At 44.4% G+C, this 16,268-nt stretch overlaps 1 protein-coding gene across 1 annotated transcript in view; it reads right to left on the bottom strand.

Annotated features, from left to right (window-relative positions):
- Positions 1–11,576: 11,576 nt before the first annotated feature.
- Tmem123 (transmembrane protein 123) overlaps positions 11,577–16,268 on the bottom strand; it is a 35,253-nt gene continuing 30,561 nt past the window's right edge. Inside the window, exons 3-5 of the mRNA XM_048433220.3 lie at positions 14,814–15,086; positions 14,471–14,624; positions 11,577–13,755 (exon numbers count right to left, since the gene is read on the bottom strand). Of these exons, the coding sequence (XP_048289177.3) occupies positions 13,731–13,755; positions 14,471–14,624; positions 14,814–15,086 (452 nt within the window). The 3' untranslated portion in view covers positions 11,577–13,730. The remainder of the gene's footprint in view (positions 13,756–14,470; positions 14,625–14,813; positions 15,087–16,268) is intronic.

The raw sequence follows: 16,268 nt of genomic DNA on the forward strand, positions 1-16,268 counted from the left end.
CATTTCTAGGCTTATTTTTATAAACTCATATCATTTCATTTAATATTGTCTCCTAAAACTCCTGGACTTATTTGTCCTTACAGACTCATAACAATGTGTCAAGGGCACATGAGTGGGAACATGAAATAAAAAACACTAATATTAATGTTTTTAATTTATGGTATGTGTTTAGGTATGCATGTGTCAAGGGCACATGAGTGGAGATGAGATGACAGCTTTATGGAGCTGGTCCCCTCTTTCATTTTCACTAGCATTCCAGGGCTCAAACTCAGATCAGGCTGTGTGGCAGATGCATTACCTGATGAGCCACCTCACTGGTCCCTCAGCTGTATCAGGGTTTTAGACAGCATCTCAAAAGGGAGGACTGGGGAAAAATAAATAAAGAGATAATGAAAGAGTCAAGAGTCGGGACTGGAGGGCTGCCAGGATTGGTGACCCAGGCCACCAACTATATTAATGGCAGGTTTTTTTCATACCCTCAAACGGGGAAGCAGAGGACAAGTCAGAATTACAGGAAGCTCGGAGTATCTCAAGTTCCCCTTTAGCATGCTACATTCTCGGAAGGCAAACAGAGCATTTCACATCTCAGTGTCTGGGACATTTAACCACATACACTTGGGAGCAATGTCAAGTGGCAGTTTGACTGTCCACACTGGCCTTGCTGGCATGACTCTGGGGAGGGGTGAAACGACCACATTTCAGGGCCGTCTCCACTCCAGTCTATCCTCCAAAGCTCAGTGACTTTCTTTGAAAGGATTTATTTAATCCTTTTGTGTCTTATGTGTGGGTATGTGCATGACAGTCCAGCGGTGTTCAAGGGGTCAGAGCCATTGGATCTCCTGAAGCTGAGTTTACAGTAGGTTGTGTGTAGCATGAATAATAAAAACCCAGAGACAGAAATTGGGGTTCAATCTGAAAACTAGAAAAGCAAAGCAGCCAAGTCATTAGAGAAGTCTTACCTCTGCCAAGGCTCGGTGATTGCAAACTAAACAGACTAAGCTTCTCTCTCCTCCCATTCTATATTCCCTGTAGTGCTGGGATTAAAGGCATGACTCCCTAGTACTGGGATAAAAGGTGTGAGCCATCACCACCTGCATTTGTTTCACCATTGATCTTGTGTAGCCCAGGGTGGCCTTGGACTCAGAGATCCATCTGCCTTTGTCTCTCAAATCCTGGGATTAAAGGTGTGTGTCATCACCACCTGACCTCTAGTGGCTTTAGCTTTGCCTCTGGCCTTCAGGCAAGATTTATTTATTAAAATACAAATAAAATACCACTACAGTTGTGGCTGGGAACTAGACTTGCCCCCCGCCCCCGCAACGACCCTTTTAAGTAGATACAGTAAAACTTTTAGAAGAGCTGTGGTGGCTAATCTTGATTGTCGAGTCGACAACTGAAACACAAGCTACTGGGCATTCCTGAAGGGTTTTTCTCAGTTATATTATTTGAAGCAAAAAGGCCTAAATTCTAGCTGCTCTTTCTGGTGGCAGTGTCCTGTCCCTTTAAGAGACAAGCCACGCCCACTCCACCCCCAGTCCACTGAGGCAAGTTGATCTTCAACTTCCAGCCTTAGGTTTTCTTTTCCATCTCTCTCTCTAAAACGCAGCTTCTGTCTCTCACTTCTCCCCACTTCTCCCCTTCTCCCCTATTTCTCTCTCTCTCTCTCTCTCTCTCTCTCTCTCTCTCTCTCTCTCTCTCTTTCTCTCTGTCTTTCTGCCTATCTCTCTGCTCTTCCCCCCTTCTCCCATTCCCTTCCATAACCCACTAAATAAATATCCAACTTCACTCTGCATGGTGTGCCTGTCTCAGTCTCTCACCCACCATGCAGCTTCCTGCCTGGGACCTGGCTGCCTTCATGGTCCGCCATGGTCTCATGGCCCACCGCCCACTGCCACCACTTGGGGACCTGCAACATTTACTTAAACCATTACATTGGTGCCGTTGGCCTCAGTAGTCCCTCCTGCCCCTCTCCCAGGGTCGCATGTTCCATCTGCCTGTGCACTGACCTCTATGCACACCAGTAGCTTTGGTGGTGAGTTTTCCACTTCCAGCCCCGACCACAGTCTTCATGGCTACAGTTAAGCCGTTTGCTGTTTTCCATAGCTAAAAACATGCCAGATGACCTGGGGTCAGTCCTCCTGTCCTAGCACTGCACACGCTGGCTGTGTGGTACATTCGACTGGGGGCCCAGGGTCCCTCGGATTTTTCTTTCTCCTTTTTTCTTGTCTTTTGGAGCACTCATCAGTGGTCCCTACCGTGAGAGACTGCTCAGAGCGGCCTCTAACTCTCTGGTTTTCTAGTTGTCCAGACCAGAGCCAGTCAGGCTTTAACACCCCGCCTGTAGATAGAAGACGCTCCTCTACAGGCCCTGCAGTGTTCGCCATCTCACACCCCTTCTGTAGAGAGGAGATGTCCCCCTGTAAGCCTTGTGGTGTTGCTGTTATTGCAGGTTTTCATGTTTTTGGCTATGATATAAACCCGTACTCTGTTGGTATCCTGCAGGCTCCACTGGCTTCACTTTTCTTCAAACTGATCCTGCCACCGCTACTGCTGCCAACAAGATTGGTGGGAACCATGAGGTGGCTGTTTTCAATTCCAGCCTTTTGCTCCCCGCCATGACTTGTGGCATGGCGGCTTGGCAACAGGGCGGATCACACCTCTCCGTCTCTCTTCCATACATCATGTGACCACTGCCATTTTAACTGAGGTCACGTGACCTTACTACCATCTTAATTGAGGTCAGGTGACTTTGCCGCCATCTTAACTGATAGCCAGGTCAGGTGACCAAGTACTGCCATCTTTACTGAGGTATTCTCTGCCTGGTCCTGGTTTACTTATGCGTTTGTCTCTAAATTCCTCTTGTTGACTCTGTTGCATGTGTGCTTTGTGCAGTGACATACCTTTGAGTGACAGCACCAAGAGCATCCACTTCACCCAACTCCTGTTCACTCTGTGTGTGTGTTCATACATGTACCTTAAATGCACCTATGTTTACTGTTAAATGTTATAATTATCTGTTCATTGCATCTCATTTCAGACTACAAAAACAATAAGTCTCATGTTTTAAGCTGGTATGTACTTTTAAGTCTTTTATAAAAAATACTTTATATTTAATCCAACTCTGCTTTAACTGTTGAGAGCCAGTACAGTCAAGCTTAGACCCAGTTCTCCAGGCAGATTCTATACTGTAGCTGTACTTGATAAACAGCTCTCAACTGCTCAGAGATCTAGGGAATATGGCATTTAAATATTTAATTATTAAAAGACTTTTCATAACAAAAAAAGACAGGTTGGCTCCTAGCAGCCGTACTCTACTTCCTCCAAAGAAGACAGAAGACAAATGGGCACAAAACGATGTCCATTCACACTTCATTTCAACTGCCAAGCGCTGACCACTAGGCAAACTGTCTTTCATCTAAACTGAATAAAGATCACCAGACAGTGGACAGAATCATTGAAATTGGCAGCCTAGCTGCTTAAGTCAAGGTAGGCTTGGCTTCCTGCAGATTTTTTAACCCACAGGATCTTCTGGAGCCTGGCAAGCCCTGCACTAAACAACAAAGGCAAATACAACCCTCAGAGACCATGGAGGACCCTGAGGAGTAGCTCTAGGTGCCAACCAAGTAAGTTCTCTGTTGCTTTTTAATCAATAACTCAAGTAAAATTTTATCCTTCTCAAAGATTTCTGGTACAGTTTGACAGCTGAAAGATTTTTGTCATTTAAAAGAACAACCTCACCAAACAAATTTCAGTAAAATACAAACACAAATTATTAAGGTGTGTACCTGCAAGTTATAAAGGTGTGAGAACAAATAGAAGTTATAAAATTTTTCTCTCACGCTGCCTTTTCATTGTGCAAAAATATCTGTCACAGTCATTCTGACATAAATACGCTATTGTTTATACAATGTTTATGTCTAAAATTTCTGTTTCCACAAAGCCAAAAAATTTTTGTGAGTTCCAGGGAACCAAATTGAAGGATCCACCTTAAACAGGTCAGATATAACCCTCTCAATTTACTGGTCCTAAATTTTTTTTCCTAAATTTAACTTTGTTCTGTTCTGTCAGTACCTTAAACAGGTATAAGAGACATCAGACATTTCCATACCACAAATACTGGACAGGAACAAACAGACCAGCTAACGCAGGATGTGACTAGTACCCAGCTTTCTCAGGTCCCCCCAAGACAACACCCACATATAAGCAGGAAGCAGTCTTGAGACTCCACCACCTCAATTCCTTTAACCTGTTGTGCCTAACCTCTTGCCTTTTTTTTAAAAAAAAATTTTTATCATAAAAAAATAGACGGGAATGTAATGGTCTGTCCTGTGCCTTTAAGAGACAAGCCACACCCCACTCCCTTCCCACCCCTGTCTTCTGAGGCAAACTTCCAGTCTGAGCTTTTTTCTTTTCCTTCTCTCTCAAAGAGGCAGCTTCTGTCTCTCCCTTCTCCCCACTTCTCCCCTTCCCTCTTGTTTCTCTCTTTGCTCTTCCCCCTTCTCCCCTTCCCTTCCACAACCCACTAAATATCCAACCTCACTCTGCATGGCATGTCTTTCCATGTCTGTCTCTCACCTGGGGTGTGGCTCCCTGCCTGGGACCAGCTGCCACCAGAGACCTGTGGCATGGTCTTGTGATGTGTCTATCCATCTCAGTCTCTCACCCACCATGTGCCTCCCTGCCTGGGACTTGCTCCCTGCCTGGAACTGGCTGCCTTCGTGACCCGTCATGGTCTCAGGACCCACTGCCGCTGCTGCTCGGTGACCTGTGGCGTGGTCTCATGGCCCACTGCCCACTGCCGCCACTCGGGACCTGCAGCATTTTACTTAAACCATTATAGCAGCCTGCATGAAAAGGTAAAGGAAGAAACTGCTTTTCGCCTGCTTTCCCTCTCTCTGGCGGTAAGTTCATGTACAGCATTCCTTCACTGATATTAGAAGCAACTTCTTCAGAATTTCACTGTCCTCTGCAAACCAGATCCTCCAGTACTTCACATCAGACTGTTGAGACATGCAGCCCTGTGGACTGAACAATTACTGGCTGAGACAGCCATTGTTAGGCTCTGCAGATCACACCCTGTAGGCCAGTCCCAAGAAACCCTGTTTATGTTTTCATTTTGCCAGTTCTGTTCCTTCAGAGGACCTTGGCAGCTTTAGGTGTGATGCTTAATGAAGTGGTGTAGAGAGCTGCGTGATGCCACACCTTAAAGGTGGCGCTGGTTTCTGCCTTCCACCTTCCCAATGGTGAGTGCTCTCAGCTGTGAACAACTCCACATATGGCTAACGCTAAGAATCTGCCTTGCTTCCGCGTTTCTGAACCTATCTGCGTTTCCCACATGGCTTTCTGGGGTTGGCTACTCAGAGGTTATTTAAGCTGTAGGCTGGCTTTGCCCCTGGGCAAGAGGGTGAGAAGATGATTCAAAGGTCCTGAATAAACCACAGTAAGAAGAGTCCGGTGTTGCATCATCCTTGCTGGCGAGGCGGGCGTGACAGTTGGTGGCCCGTACAGGGAACGACAAGAGCCGTATGGGGACACAACCTCTCGTCTGGACTCAGAACTTGCTGCGGGCAGGGTAGTGCACTGGTAAATTCCCAGGTAAAGCGGGAGTCTACGTCAAGAGTGGGGTTAATGACCACGACAAGAGTGGGTTAGTGACCACGACAAAAGCGGGGTATGCATGTTATGTTGACTGTGTTGTCTTTTGTGTTCTGGACAGGAGAAAGACATTTGATTTTAGGAACTGCTAAAAAAGGTATTTTGACTTTAAAATATGGGCCTAAGGATTTATGTTTTGGAAAAGAGGTTCTGTTTTCGTCTCCACAGAAAATGAGAGCCTAAGGATCTGCAAGGAAATAGATACAAAGAGCCCTGGATTTTTAAGGTGACTGGATCATTGGCTGAATCTGTGGAAACTTGTGGGGTTGCAGCTTCTTTTACTGTGGCACAAGCCTTGAATAGATACTGCATGACACCTGATGACTGGAGTGGGCTTGCTTGGGCATGCCTGAGCCCTGGACAGTACTTAGATTGAAAAGCCTTTTTGTTTGAGTTTACCAGCGAGCAGGCTGCGGCTCATCAGGCAGCTGGAAATCCAGCGTGGGACAGAGCTATGCTGCTCGAACAGGGCCGTTTTGCCAATCAGCAGGCAGGATACCCAATAACAGATTAATAAGATTGGTATAAAAGCTTGGAAGGCCTTACCTAATAAAGGGGAAGTAAGATAGGATAAGTTATAAGTTAAGATAAGGAAAGATAAGTTAGGATAAGATAGGATAAGTTAAGTTAGGATAAGTTAAGATAAGTTAGGATAAGATAGGATAAGTTAAGATAAGGAAGGATAAGTTAAGATAAGTTAGGATAAGGAAGAATAAGTTAAGATAAGTTAGGATAAGATAGGATAAGTCAGGATAAGTTAGCTTATATAATGTTTTAAATGGAGATTCTGCTTTAAATTCTCCGAGGCAATTGACTGATGAGGCAAGAAAGGCTTTACAAAAGGTGGAAGAAAGATTACAAGGTGCCTTATTGCAGAGATTTCGAGAAGGTCAGGATATTGTCATGTGCATTCTTCCTACATATTACCAGATCACAGGACTATTGCGGCAATTACCATGAGCCATACTGTGCAGACTGCGCAAACTTTGAATAACCTTTCGGCCAACGTTGCATTGACTTTGGATGTTCAGAAAGGGGTCAATGCACAACTGAAAGGAGGACTAATGAAATCGATGTCCTCTGGCAAATCGCTCAGCTAGGCTGCCAATGGAGATATGTTGGACTTTGTGTGACTAGCATACAATATGAGAACTTTACCCATGCTGCAAACTTGTCTAAGCAATTGTCTAGCTATCTTTTAGATAATTGGACTGGAGAGTTTGATGCCATGATGGAGCAGCCGAGGGTGGCCATCGTCATCATGAATTCTACCCGAGTGGATGCTGGAATGGCTGAAGGACTCTCGTCCTGGATCTCCGCTGCCATGAATCATCTAAAAGAGTGGGCAGGCATGGGAACGTTAGCAGACCTCTTGGTGTTGGTCTCCCTGGCTTGCCTGTGGTGTATATGCAAGATCAGGTTTCCTTAACAACGCAATGCAGCCATGATTATTCAAGCTTTTACAGCCATTGAAGCAGGACAGTTCCCCACACATGGTTGACGACCATAGAATTGTTATGCTCGGGATGCAAGGCTAAGCACTGCACTCAGGGTCAGCCACTTTGGGCCCAGAGAAGAGCATGCCTGATTGCATGTGGGTTGATACCCTAGATCCCACCTCTGAAAAAAGGTATCGGACTGGTCTGATACTCTTCGGGTGGATGACACCTGAATGAGGATCAGTACAAGGCCCCAATGTCATTCTATATTCAGAGATCAGGCCTCTACTCTTGCGTGTTGCATCTAAAACAAAAAGGGGAAACTGTAGAGAGCTGTGTGATGCCGCACCTTAAAGGTGGCGTTGGTTTCTGCCTTCCACCTTCCCAACGGTGAGTGCTCTCAGCTGTGAACAACTCCATATATGGCTAACGCTAAGGATCTGGCTTGCTTTCGCGTTTCTGGACCTATCTGCGTTTCCCACATGGCTTTCTGGGGTTGGCTACCCAGAGGTTATTTAAGCTGTAGGCTGGCTTTGCCCCGGGGCGAAAGGGTGAGAAGATTATTCAAAGGTCCTGAATAAACCACAGTAAGAAGAGTCTGATATTGCATCATCCTTGCTGGCGAGGCGGGCATGACAAAGTGGGACGTCCAGATTTCCCACACCCCCTTTTAACACCTGTGCACACCCTTCCCAGCAGTACTAGAGGTTTGTGGCTACAGTTGTTGTGTCCTGACACATCCGTGCAGATCTTACCACACTGACCTGTCTCTTCGGGTGTTGACCCAGCAGTAAGAATGACAGCGTGCACAGTTCTTGTTTTCAATTTTTGGAGGTACTTCTCTGCTGTTTTCCATGATGGCAGCTGTGCCAACATACTTTGCCAGTAACAGCTGTGCAATGGCCCCTCCTCTGGCCTCTCTCAACCTTTACCCTGCCCTCCCTTTGATGGAACAGGTCAGGTGGGATTTCACAGTGGCTTTAATTTGCATGTTTCTGATGGTTAATTATGTTCATCAGATTTTTTTATGAACATTTTGGGCATTTGTATACATTCTTTTAAAAAATGTTTGTTTCAGGTACTTTGCCCATTTTTAATATTTTTTTTACTGTTGAGGTTCTTATAAATTTGAATATTAGCCCATATCACATGTATGATTTGCACACTTTTTTTTTACTATTTTGCAGTGTTATTATTTTAGATCTGATTTATTTTATATATGGGCACTTCTATAGTCTTTTAGGTTTGCTTTATTACTATGACTTAGGCCTTCTTGTTCTACTATGTAGTATTAACCTGCTGACTTTCTGTGTGATGATTACCACTGACTGTGGTATTGAGGGTCTCTCTTATGCATACAACACAGTTAAGTATTTTACACAGATCCCCTTGACAGACTGACCTATCATATACTAACCTTCTTTTCAGTTTTTAACTTAGTTGATACATCTAAATGTAGACTTTGCTTTTTTCATATACAAATATCTTTTTCCATCCCCACACTTTTCAACTTTGTCTTTAAAAGCAAAGTGAATTTCTCACAAGGAGCATGAAGTTGAGTATTGTTTATTAAACCTATTCAGGGTATGCTTGTGTGTTCATCTGCGCACATGTATGCAGAGGTCAGAGGGTGACTTTAAGATGTGGTGGGCATGTGTTCATCTGCGCGTGTGTATGCAGAGGTCAGAGGGTGACTTTAGGATGTGCTGAGTGTGTTCATCTGCGCATGTATGCAGAGGTCAGAGGGTGACTTTAGGATGTGCTGTGTGTGTTCATCTGCGCATGTATGCAGAGGTCAGAGGGTGACTTTAGGATGTGGTGGGCGTGTGTTCATCTGCACATGTGTATGCAGAGGTCAGAGGGTGACTTTAGGATGCGCTGTGTGTGTTCATCTGCGCATGTATGCAGAGGTCAGAGGGTGACTTTAGGATGTAGTGGGCGTGTGTTCATCTGTGCATGTGTATGCAGAGGTCAGAGGGTGACTTTAGGATGTGGTGAGCATGTGTTCATCTGCGCATGTATGCAGAGGTCAGAGGGTGACTTTAGGATGTGCTATGTGTGTTCATCTGCGCATGTGTATGCAGAGGTCACAGGGTGACTTCCAGATTTACATGCCTCTACTTTGCATCTTCCTCTACTTCCATCTTCTTTCATTTTTTGAGACGGGTTCTCTCACTGAACCTAGAGCTCACTTTTTGAACAGATTGGCTGGCCAAAAAGCCCCAGGGGTCTGCTGGGGTCTCTGCTACTCACCACTGGGTTTATGGGTATGCACCGCCACCCCTAGCCCTTAAGTGGGTGTTGGTAATCCAAACTCCTGGCACTTACACAATGATCACTGTACCCACTGAGCATCTTCCAGCTCAGTCAATGGTTCTGACTAGAGGTTTTAGTTCATTTATATTTAAGGAATTTATTAAATATATTCAGAGTTGATTATCCTCACTTTTTTTATACACAAGTAGTAAGAATTTATCCTTTCATATCATATGCCCACCAACAGTAGAGCAGCTGTCACTCAAACACCTCATCTTTCTGACGCTCATTCTGAAGCCAGGTGGTGCCCACAAGCACTCTGGAAGGCTCTCTCCTCTAGGAGTGTAATAATGGGCCACCATGCACACTTGTTTTGGCAAGTCTCTATCACTGCGTCTGATGGACAGCTTTGCCATTTAGTTGGGTCTTTGTTTTCCTCCACTCTTCTAGCGTGCCAGGTCTCCACTGAGATCTTGAGGGTAAAATTGAAGCCTTTTGTGTGGGTTGTGCATCTTTTGTTGTGTTCAGGATTCTACCAGTGTTTGGAAATTTGATTGTAATGTCCAACAGTGTAATCCATTTTGAATCAAATATGATTTGTGACTTTGAATCTTTCCATACCTGGATTTTTTAAAAACTTTTTCCCCTCAGAAATTGGGGCATTTCTAGCTATTATTCCTCTAAGTCATTTTTCTTTAATACTGTATTCAGCATTTTCACCTCTGATGCTAGTTCATAAACTGTAGGATCTCATTTCTTCACATCTTTTTTCTCAGATGACTGTATACTTTGTCACCGGTATCTGTGGCTTAGACCACTAGTTATATGGTGTTTTCATTGTACTAGGAATATATTGTAAGTACTCTAGTGGTAATTTTAAGTGGATTTTGGTACCTTTTGGAGTCCTGGATCCAGTCACCTGCAGATACCACAGAAACAGCTTCCTCTGTTACGTTGATATCTCTTCCCATGATACTCTGCCCCACCATGGATGAACTCAAAAGAAAGTAGCCAACCAATCATGGATAAACACCCCTCCCCTGCACATAGGCAAGAAACATTTTTTATATGCTGAGTATCAAGCTGTTTCCTTACAGGTGTGTAGACTTAACACGTCACTGTGCCGCAATCTCCACTCTGTCATGTGTGTAATTATGTTGAACCCTGAATTATTGCATATTAGCAGTTTGGAGATCTCTAGTTCCGGGGAAGCAGTTGATTGGTATTCATGTCTCCCTGACTTTGTATTTCTTGTTGATTTCTGTGCCCTCAGTGGCACTGTCACTTTTAGGATGGCTTTGGGACAGAGGACTCACACTTGTGGATGAAAAGGCACACTACAGAAGCCGTTGCTAAGGCTTGTCAAGGCCCTGGGTCCAGCTTGCGGGTGACATCACTCGTATTTGCAGGGTGGTGTCTGTGGAAAGGCTATGGACCCAGAGACTGATGTGTGGGTTCTCAGATTGGAGTCCATGACCGTCTCTAGGCACCACCTGTGAAGCATGACTGGGAACAGCAGCATGTAGCATGCACATGGCTACAGTGGCTGCAGGGTGAAGGTGAGGTCTATTTTTCTCTATGGTGACCAGAGGAGCTAGTATTAGTAAATAGGCTCATTAGACAGTGGTGCTGGGGGCCCAAGGACAAGGCCTTTTAAGCCCTGATGTTGGCTGGACGTCCAGGCCTGGAGTCAAGGTTTGAAGCAAGGAAGGTATAAGTCTCACTGACAGCCAAGCTGTTATTTAAATGTACCCGTGGCTTGAGGGTACATGTGCAAACAAGCTTGCTCTGGGATGTCTCCCATGATGGACGCATAGGTAGGTATGGTGCAGCCTCAGAACTTAAGTCTGGAGTGTTCCGAGTTTGTGCAGGGTCGGGAGAGACGGCATCTCTGATTCCGGAATAAGGAAGGGCCTGCCATGTGGTGAGTGATGTGTTTGTGGGGTGGCAGCCTCTGGCAGAAATGGATGGTTGCTAATCTGTGCAACAAAACAAAACAAAACAAAACAAACAAAAAAAACCCGAACCCAAGAAGACAGAAGAAATCAGAGACTCTGCTGCAAACTTTCAAAGCCTGTACCAAGGAAAGGACATTTCTGTTGTGAGATTAACCATCCGAGGCCTGGCTCTGATGTGAAAGACGGTCTTTACTGTACATGCAACAGGATTATATACTGGATAAATAAAACAGGAAATTCTGTACATATTCAACCAAACACTAAAAACTTTGAGTGGAGAACAAATTTTATTCTAAAAATAGATCTTAGTAACAAGGAGATACCAAAACTGGTCATTATAGAAAAACGGTAACAAGAGTTAGCTAATCTTCCCCAGAAGATACAAAAGTATGACACCATAAAATGTTACCAACTCTAATTTCTCTACCTTAGAATTATCCCTTTCATAGAATTTCTGAAGCAAATTTAAAGCCAGAGTAGCCTTGCCTGGTGTACAATGAACATCTAGGAACTGTTTTATCTTAACATATTCTGTAGGGAGGCCAGGAAAGGCGAGCATTTGCTTAAGCTGGTTTTGGCAGATTATAAAGAAATCCTTTCAATAAAAGTCCTGGTATTTGAAAGTAACAAATTAAAAAAAATGTAACAACATTACGCTTTAACCCCCAAATCAGAGGAAATGAGGGCAAGTTTCTAAAGTTTCTAAGACAGTGCTTTAAGAAAATGGTTCTGTCTTCAAAGTGCTAAAGAAACAAGTCTTCAAGGAGATCACCCACAGGTACTGCAGTGGCAAACAAAACAAGCCCTCACCACCACAGCACCCTACACCTCATCCTGAAGAGAAGAAAGCACCCATTTTCCATCAGCCCACACTTGAGACCAGCCTAAGCCCGTGCTCCATTTCCTAGCATTTCCTCCTTTCTCTCTGGGTTAATGTAGATTTGAGCATTCCATGTTTTACCACATTGGTTGGCCCTGATATACAGCAAGTAGAAATGAGTCTTCTTTATATAAAAATTTCTTGGTAGTTTTAGTTTTTTGAAAACCAGAAGCAGATTACAAAAGTTACACTTAGATTTTTAGCTGTAACAGGTGAGCACTCATTAGGACATTTTTGGCTTATTGCTAGACTTTCAGAAATTCCTGTAATTTATTCTGGCCCTCTGCAATAGAAACATTATATTAGTATTTTGACACTAAACACCTCTTTCGTTAAACTTGACCCTGAGTTTGACTTGGAATATAAACTATAGAACTAAATGCAGAGAGAGAGCGTGGGCTGCGGGGGTGACCAGGTTCAGGGAGCGTGGGCTGCAGGGGTGACCAGATGTAGCTTCTGCTGGAAACACCAGGATGCAGCTCCCTTTCCAGGGTAAGGAAAGGGCCTGGGAATAAGGAAGTTGGAATTTACTCCAAAATACAGCTTAGTATAAAAAAGTAATTTTCTCAAAACTGAGTAAGTTGATAGTGTAAAAAATATAGCATCTCCACCCTGTAGGTTTATTGACCTGGGGCGGGGTGGGGTCCTGATCCCTGGTTTAGCAAACACAGCATTTTGCTGCCAATATAGATTTCTAAATACTGATTTGCATATCATATAATGGGGACTTATGTATTTTACATTCCATCACAAATTTCTGTATATGGAGAGCAGCTCTACATTGCCTAAAAAACATTCACTAAAACTCAAATTGACAAGAACGCATGTACAGCGGTTTCCAGCGGTGTGACAGGTTTCCACGGCGGCAGTCCACTTGTTCTCCTAGATCGCCAGGCCTGCTGCAGTTGAGAAGCATGTCAAGTGCGGCAGCGTGCCTAAATTCATGCATCGATACGAATAGCCGAAAAGAGCTGGTTAGTGAAGGCCAGGCTCCACAGTGCTCCGGGGGTCTTTAACACAAGCACGGTGCTGTGAGGGATGCATCAGGGTGCAAGTTCTTGCTAGGTCAACCCTGACTATAAACCCTAAAATGTGGGGACTTCCCAAGGTTTGCTGGTTAGCTGAGCTGTGGAACCCAAGGAGTGAATCAGGACACAACCCAACACTGAATGGCACTTAAGTTCGTTATGTGATCAACCAGACACTGCTGCAATAGGCTCTGCAACTCTGTGGGACCCTGCCCCTTGGTGACAATCAGTGTCATGGCACCCTCTGAAGGACAGGACTTGTCTTGCTATGACTTTCTAAAGTATACGTAACCACTGGATAAATTACCTGTTAGCTCCAAATATTCACTGAACTGCCCAGACTACACCCTTTACCTTTAATAATAAGGGATTTTCACACATTCATGGAACACATTGTTCATTTTATGCATGATTTGCTAATACTATTTTCAAGAAAATAATATTTCAGACTAATATAAACCAAACTATTTGATAGGGCTGCAGTCTCTCTTCTTTCCTTGGCCAGTGGAGTAATTTAAATGATGGCATCATGTTCATCACTGTAAAATATAGAAAATTTAAATTACTGTAAAATTATTATTTGTAAGGAAGGTAACTTTAGAATAATTTCCATTTCTATGATCAAAATTAATTATTGCTGCTCAGCATACCTGTAGGCTTTGTGCATACCCAGAATATTACAGTGGTTAAGATTGCCAAACAGGCCCAGAGTCAAATCCCTGAGACTTTTCAAGGGGGGCATGCCGTTACCTGGTCATGCACACATGAGGGAAAAACTTACCCCATAAAGGGTAAAATCCAGAAGTCAGCCAACTGTAAAGGCTAGGATTATAAGCCATGGACACCATACCTGGCTTACGGAGTTAGTACCTAAAGTAACTACTATCACCAGGGAAAATTAAGCAGAGGAATTTCCTCTGTGTCTGTGTCTTTTATCATAAAAAGCAAAAACCATGTTTTTAACCAAAAAACCTCTTTGGTACCACTGACATATACAGGGCATGTGGACTAAGTCACTAGGTTGATGAAACCTCGTGTCATTTCTTATGATGCATGGTAGAAGTCAACAAAAGGAGTTTGCTAAATGTTGGTAAGCAGTGTTTGATCCGAGGGAAACCATAAGCATGCCTACAGACATGTTTCCTTTGTGAGCACACGTCTGCACACGAGCATAGCAGAGGTCTCTCTCCTCAAGAGGATGCTGGTCTGACTCTGGTCCTGGGCATGAGAAAGCATGTAGAACGGCAAACTTACATGCTTCGATACCGAATGCCTCTCCTTGAATAATACATTTTGCATCCAATGTAGAGAATAGATAGGACTCCCAGAGTTAACACTATTCCTCCAACAAAGCTGCCGGTGTCGAACTTTGATCCTTTGCTCTTGTCAGAATGGACAGTCGCTGTGACTAGAAGGAAACACAACAGACGGCCGCGCTTTAAACACTGCATGTTCTGAAGCCTGGATTTCTAGGAAGAAATGGATGTGGCAATGGGAGAAAATTTGGCAGATGAAAGTTTTTGTATTTTTGCAGAATGGAATGCTAGCTTTAACAACTAATTTACAGCACAGGAACAGAAGTAATTTTAATACGTACTCGTGATAGATGTCTTTAAACTGCTGTGGCCTGTGGTCATCATGGATGCTGCTGTCTGGGTTGACTTTGGGGAAGCACTTGCTTTGGGTGTAGACTTTGAGGCAGTGGAAGTCACGTGTGGTGAGACCCCTGGTGTTGATATTTTAGCAATAGTTGCAGGTTTCATAGTGACAGTTGTGACATTTTTTGGCAGTCCTGAAGTTCCTAATGGTGTCACAGTGCTGTTGTTAACTTCACTGGTCTGGTTGGAAGCTATATTCACAGTGATATTTTCTGGAAAAAAAAATGCCAAGATGAAAACTTGCTAGGATCTAGAGTAAAAGATCCTACCCACTGCCACGAGCCACGGACTCACACAGAGTGTCTAACAAGGGCAGCAGCGGGAGAGCTGTGCCAACAACAGCACCAAACTGTCAACAAACCAGCCCCACATCTACAGAGCTACGGAGTTTTTTTTAAGTTCTGTAAGACTGAGCCATCTCTGAATATGAATGCTGTACCATGCTTTCTATCACAGTTTAGGGTTTTTTGTTTGTTTTTCTCCAGGGTGACCTAGAACTCAGAGACCTGCCTCTGCCTCCCAAGTGCTGGAATTAAAGAAGTGTGCCCCCCCCCCCATTTTCAACTTTTAAAACATACTTTTTTGTTTGTTTTTTGGAGTCAGGGTCTTGCTATACAGCCCGGGCTAGCCTCAGGCTTGTGACAGTCACACTGCAGCCTGAGGGCTCTGCCACACTGTGTCAGCACTACAGAGGATACAGTAGCTGCAGTACAGGAATACAGAGCTCCAAGCACAGGAGTCTCTGCAGGAACGCCAGCAGTCAGGTGGTATCCCTGCAGTGCTGGGGCTGGGCCCCCAGGTGGAAGGATGTGTTTCTGAAAGCTGCAAAGACACTTCCACAGCGCCTCGGCCCATGCCAGGTCATATTTTTCGGTATTAAATATTGTGTGCATGAAAAACAGACAGAGACATGAGCCTCCTTAAGGAAAACTCCCAACACAAAATGTCTCCTGTAAGTCTTATTCAGTAGGCATTTCGCTTGAGGGAGTATAAACTCCGTGTGAGCAGACCTTCTACAGCGACAGTCCACACGGTAGCCCTCTGAAGTTCTGCAGCTGCTGACAGCCCTCACACGTGTGTAGGGTGGAGACCCGGAAAGTGCCTCTGACTCCAGAAGACGGTACAGTTTGTTTCTGTGTTGGCTTTCTGTCTCTCGGAGATGGAAAAGCTTGTTGGTTTCCCTTGCTGCCCATTTACCCTCATAAACAGCAAAGATGGAGAAGCTAATCACGGGGCCCACCTTCTTGCCCTGGCAGCACCACGGTCGTCATTCCTTCTGTTGGTGGTGGCCATTATAACTCCACACGCCACCCTCCTGTCCTCCACAACCATTCTGAAAAGACGTGAGGATTTCAAGTTTAACTGTACAGGCTGGTTTTACAGGCATTGCTTCT

Source organism: Myodes glareolus, chromosome 4 (genome assembly GCF_982192425.1).
Source record: "Myodes glareolus chromosome 4, mMyoGla1.1, whole genome shotgun sequence".
Lineage (NCBI taxonomy): Eukaryota > Metazoa > Chordata > Mammalia > Rodentia > Cricetidae > Myodes > Myodes glareolus.